Below are 5,020 nucleotides of genomic sequence, written 5' to 3' on the forward strand. Positions count from 1 at the left end.
ATGACAACGCCTCAAAGAAGCAGCAGTGACTAGTCAGTGATGTAAACTTCAGTCGAAACAAAAACACTATGAGCAGATACATGAGACAAAAGAGGCAGCTAATCTGTCAATACTCCGGTGACCAATCTATAAAAGAACATTCCAACTAAAGCATAACCTTGAGCCATGTGGCAGGGATAAGTACTGGCTAGCAGGCATGAGCAATAAGGCAATAAGACAATCTAGTTCCTTCATACCACATATCCAAAATTTGAACATGGATTGTAATCGATTCCTCAAAAGAAAATGAATTGTTTTTGTAGCAATCGGATAACTAGTTGTTAAATTGCTGAGACTAAGAACTAAGAGTGTTTGCACAATGGACGGTAGTAACTAATGGGTAGGATCTGCAGTGTTACCATCTGAACATGTACTACACTGAAGGATACAACAAGTCTTCAATATCTTAAAATGCCAAAGTTGGACTCGGGAGGCAACCTCCCCAGCACAAGCTGCGTCATACATATCAGCGAGCTCAGAGACACTGTCCTTCTGAAAATCAATGAACTTTGATTTCTTAGTCTCCTCAGAACGAGCAATTAATGAGTAAAAACTAAAGTTGTACAACAATTCATCTGTTGGCAGGACCTTTCATGATACCGGGAACCAGACACTTCTTCATGCAGTACATGAACTGTACGGACTTTTTATCAATTCACAGTCCACTCTGACTCTGAACCGATCTCACCGATCAAAAACTCAGTCTTGTGGCGACAAAACTCCTCGGATAATCTCAAAATGAACGTATTCTCGCACACCACAGTTTCAGCGTTGTAGCCGAGCACTTCCTTTTGGTGCTTTCCCACGACATGCAGAGGCATACTCATCAACTAGGCCTGGAACACTATCCTTATAAGGATCCACAAAATTCTGCACAAACTTCTTCTCAGCCAGCGATGCCATGGTATAATAGTCCAATTCCACGTCCAGTAATCCCTTCTGCCTGAGAAGCTTAAGCAGGGAGTACCGGGGCAACAACCACCTCTCAACGCTATACATGATCAGCGCTGGCCTTCGAGCAATGTACGAAGCCTGCAGACCGACATCCTTCATTAAGAACCCCACAGATCGCTGAATCTTTTTATCAGATAAAGCCAGGACAAGTGCCGCCTTCTTGGCGATATTCACCAAATCATCCTGTGAAAACCCAAGCGTATGTAAAAATTGTATTTTCCTGGCGAGAACGTCCTTGCTCTTGAAGGCGAGTGCAGCGAGTGCACGGCGGAACATCCACGAGCTTCGCTGCACGCCTAACTCCTCGATCCGCGCCACGGCGTCCACCAGAAACTTGGGTTTCACGGTGAACAACCGACAGGAGTACAAGCTTAAAACTGCAATATCAGGAGCACTTATCCCACATTCTTGGAGGGTGGCCAGGTTCGGCTTGATCACCTTCTCGATGCTGGCGCTGAGGAGCTCGCGGTTTGACTTTGCCAGAAAGAGCAGCTTGGGGTAGGAGTCGAAGATCCCGAACCAGAACAGGAGGTTGCCGCGGAGAGCGCCCGTGCGGCGGATCGAGAGGATGGCCACGATCTGCGAAGGCGAGAAGCCGAGTTCGCTAAGCTCGGCGAAGCGGGGGGCGAGGACCATCCCCACGCTGGCGTACAGGAGGGACGGATCGGCGACCACGGCGACGGCGATGTCGGAGCGGGGGACGCCGCGACCCAAGAGAAAGGCCACCGTGGCCTGGGGCTTCGAGAGGGAAGTGAGGTTGGAGAGCCTTCTGGAGGCCTTGAGGGCCTGCGCTCGGGTGAGGCCGCAGTCGGTGACGAGGAAGTCCTTGGCGGAGAAAGGTTTGGGGGAGATGGATGCGGTGGTGGAGAGGAGGCGGTGGAGGGGAACGAGGTGGGAGGCGGGGGGATGGGATGGTGGGTAGCGGAGGAGGAGAGGAAGGACGCGCGTTCGGAGGTGGTGGAACATGGCGTGGCGGCGGCGCCGGCGGCGGTCAGCGGAAACGTATGTTTTTTTTCTTTGAGGGAAAGCGGAAACGTATGCAGCGGCAGGGCGGCGGAACGTGGGTACAAAGGCCGGCCCATATCTGTACTGGGGTAGATATCCACTTATCCAGTGCTCCAAATTTTCAAAAATCACATGTAAGTGTTTCAAAAAATTCCGAAAATATTTGTCGACGCTGACATCACATTTTGAATTTTGATTTGAAATTTTTGGGGATTGTACATACAACTTGTGTATTTCGAATTTTAATTTGAATTTTTAAGGAATTGTACACTCATGTGATGTGAACATCCACAATTGTTTTCGGAATTATTTTGATACGTACTATAAATGTGCATTTTGAAAACTGGTAGCATGGGAGCACCAAATGGATGGGAGCACATGATATTCTCCCATCTGTACTATATCTATCTATACAGGCCTGGTCTCTGGCCTGCCTGTCCTAATGATCAGTTGGCTTTTCTCAATATTCATGAGGGTAGAAGTAGCAATTTTAAGGATCGTTTGTCCTGCTAAGCATGCTTAAACATTAGGTGTTGGCCACCATATTTGGTTGGGAGTGCCACATGATCTTGTAATGATGCCTATGAACATTGCTCAGTAATAAAGTGGCCCGACTTTAAAAAAAAATTGACTTTTCTCAAAAGGGGAAAAGTGGTCGGTCGACTTAGCACTATAGCTACCGCAAAACAAAAAGACTTAGCACCTTTTTCTGCGGGGGAAAGACTTAGCACTATGGCAGTAAAATATTTAACCTCTCCATTATTCTCGAAAGAAATCGAATTTTGCCGTGGAGTTTCACGGAATGGTTGCCAACTAAAGAACCAGCTTATATTTCTTAGAGACTTTATTTGAATCGGTGCTCAAAGCTAAAATGATTGTGTAGCCTTTGGGAAATAGTGTTTTCCACAATACAAGCCTTGAATTGCGGACATATATTGAACACATGTTCATTTTGCTCATTCTAGTTGCACATATAATTGAAATGAATAAAAAAAATATTTACACACTCCTACATGAATCGAACTTGGATGATCCAACTTTACGCCCAATCCTCCACCTAAGATAAGATAGATGACTTTAGACAAAGTCCATTATCCCAGGAACTTTTGGAGAATCAATACGAAGTATTTTCTGGTAATCAAATTCATTATTGAAAAAGCCACAAAGATACGGTTGTGGTGTCTCTTTAGCGTTGTAAGAGCATCTCTAGTAGACCCCTTAAAATCGCAAACTGTAAAACTCGGATGCAGGTCGAAAAACATGCATTTTAAGGGCTTATTTTAGCTACGGCGGAACAGATACTGTAAAACAAACTGTAAAACTGGGATAAAAAGCTTCTTCCTCCAGTCCGGCCGCCGCCGCCCCTTCCCCCAGCCAGCCGCGCCGGCCACGCCGGCCGCGCTCAACCCCCTCGGTCGCATCCCGTCGCCCGTCGGCTATGTTCCATTGCCCGTCGGCCGCGCCCCGTCCTTGCCGGCCGAGCCCCATCACCACGTCGGTCGCGCCCCGTCCGCCGGCCGCGCCTTGCTCTATTGCCAGCCGTGCCGACCGAGCCGTGCCCCTTTGCCTGCCGCGATTCTGGCGGCCAGGCTAATGTAATGGGAGGCCACGATGATGTCGAGCTCGTCCAATTCGAATCGGCGGCGTCTAGCGGCCTTTTCCGGTGTGCGGTGATGAATTCCGGCGAGTTTAGGGCGGATTCCGGCAAACTTCGCGACGACGTGTTTGCTCCGACGAGGTTTGACCGATATACGGGGCCCCTTCGGTTCGGCCTTCAAACCTCCAAATATAAGGGCTTCGGGTGTGCATTTGCGGCTGTCCTGGACACTTTTTTCGACCAAAAATGTAAAACCCAGGAATTATGTGGGTTTGACCACTTATACGGGGTCTGCTAGAGATGCTCTAAGCAAGGTGCAACAGAAAGCTGTTGGACATTCGGCTGGTATGGCGGCAACAATCTTAGATGAATACTATCATTTATTATGTGATTTTCCTCATATTTTGAGCATTGTCCTAGGGAGGCCAACTATGCAGCTTATGAATTATCAAAATTGGTTACGAGTTCTATTTGTAGCAGGGGACTGGATGAAGCTCCTAGGGTTTTAACCCCCTCTTTAACAATGATGTAAGGGCATCTCCAAGGGAGACCTGTAAAACTCCGGTATATGTCCGCCGGGACAGTTTTGTTCACTTTTGCAATCTAACGAGATCCTGCATCGGTCCGCGAAGTGGTCCGGACGTTCGTTTTTCAACAAAGTGGAGACAAACATGGGGGAGCTATACCGGAGTCCTGACATCTACTTGACCAACCAAAAGCCTCCTCGTGGTCCTCCTCTCTTCTCTCTATCCGCACATGCATGGTCCCACTCTCCTCTCTCTCCTCCCAACCGGACACCACAACACAATAGCCCACCACATGCATGGTCCCCATCTACTTTTTCTCCTCACAACCGAGTACTTTGTAATTAGCATTGGATGGTTCCCACCTGTATCATGTCAGCAGACCACGCCCGGACATAAAAACAAACATATACTAGAGGAATTTGCGGGTCAGCGTTGGAGATGCCCTAACAATTATCACCAATGAATAAAAGAGGATTGAGATGTCAAAGGGCGACGAATGATTGAAATGCGGTTTAAATCAAAGACCCACAACAAAATATCTCAACATACAAAACTAAAAACATATTTAATTTGCTTATGTTTCAATACTTCATTTGTCGCATCATGTATCTTCCTAAAATATGTCACCTACATTTCCAAGTACGAGCAAGACATATATGCAAATGATTGGAATAGAAATACATTTAGTTTAATTCTACATTTAACTCCGTTGTCACATGCATTTGCTCTTAATTATGCATGAGCTACCAATAGACCCTGCTTGACCACTCCCATTTCTTAGGTCTATTTGATTCAAATGATTCTTATAGGAATATTGAAAGGTCAAAATACCTACAAATGTTTTCAACATGAATGGTTTGATTTGTCGCATCAAATTCTACAAAAAAATGTAAGGATT

At 46.6% G+C, this 5,020-nt stretch overlaps 1 protein-coding gene across 1 annotated transcript; it reads right to left on the minus strand.

Annotated features, from left to right (window-relative positions):
- Positions 1 to 212: 212 nt before the first annotated feature.
- On the minus strand, positions 213 to 2,021 carry LOC119341944. Its single transcript, XM_037613791.1, has 2 exons — positions 628 to 2,021; positions 213 to 531 (listed from the first exon to the last, which is right to left on the minus strand). The coding sequence occupies exon 1, from the start codon at positions 1,957 to 1,959 to the stop codon at positions 805 to 807; it is 1,155 nt and encodes a 384-aa protein (XP_037469688.1). The 5' UTR covers positions 1,960 to 2,021; the 3' UTR covers positions 213 to 531; positions 628 to 804.
- Positions 2,022 to 5,020: the final 2,999 nt, after the last annotated feature.

The sequence above is a fragment of the Triticum dicoccoides genome, chromosome 7B, assembly GCF_002162155.2.
Source record: "Triticum dicoccoides isolate Atlit2015 ecotype Zavitan chromosome 7B, WEW_v2.0, whole genome shotgun sequence".
In the NCBI taxonomy this organism is placed as follows: domain Eukaryota; kingdom Viridiplantae; phylum Streptophyta; class Magnoliopsida; order Poales; family Poaceae; genus Triticum; species Triticum dicoccoides.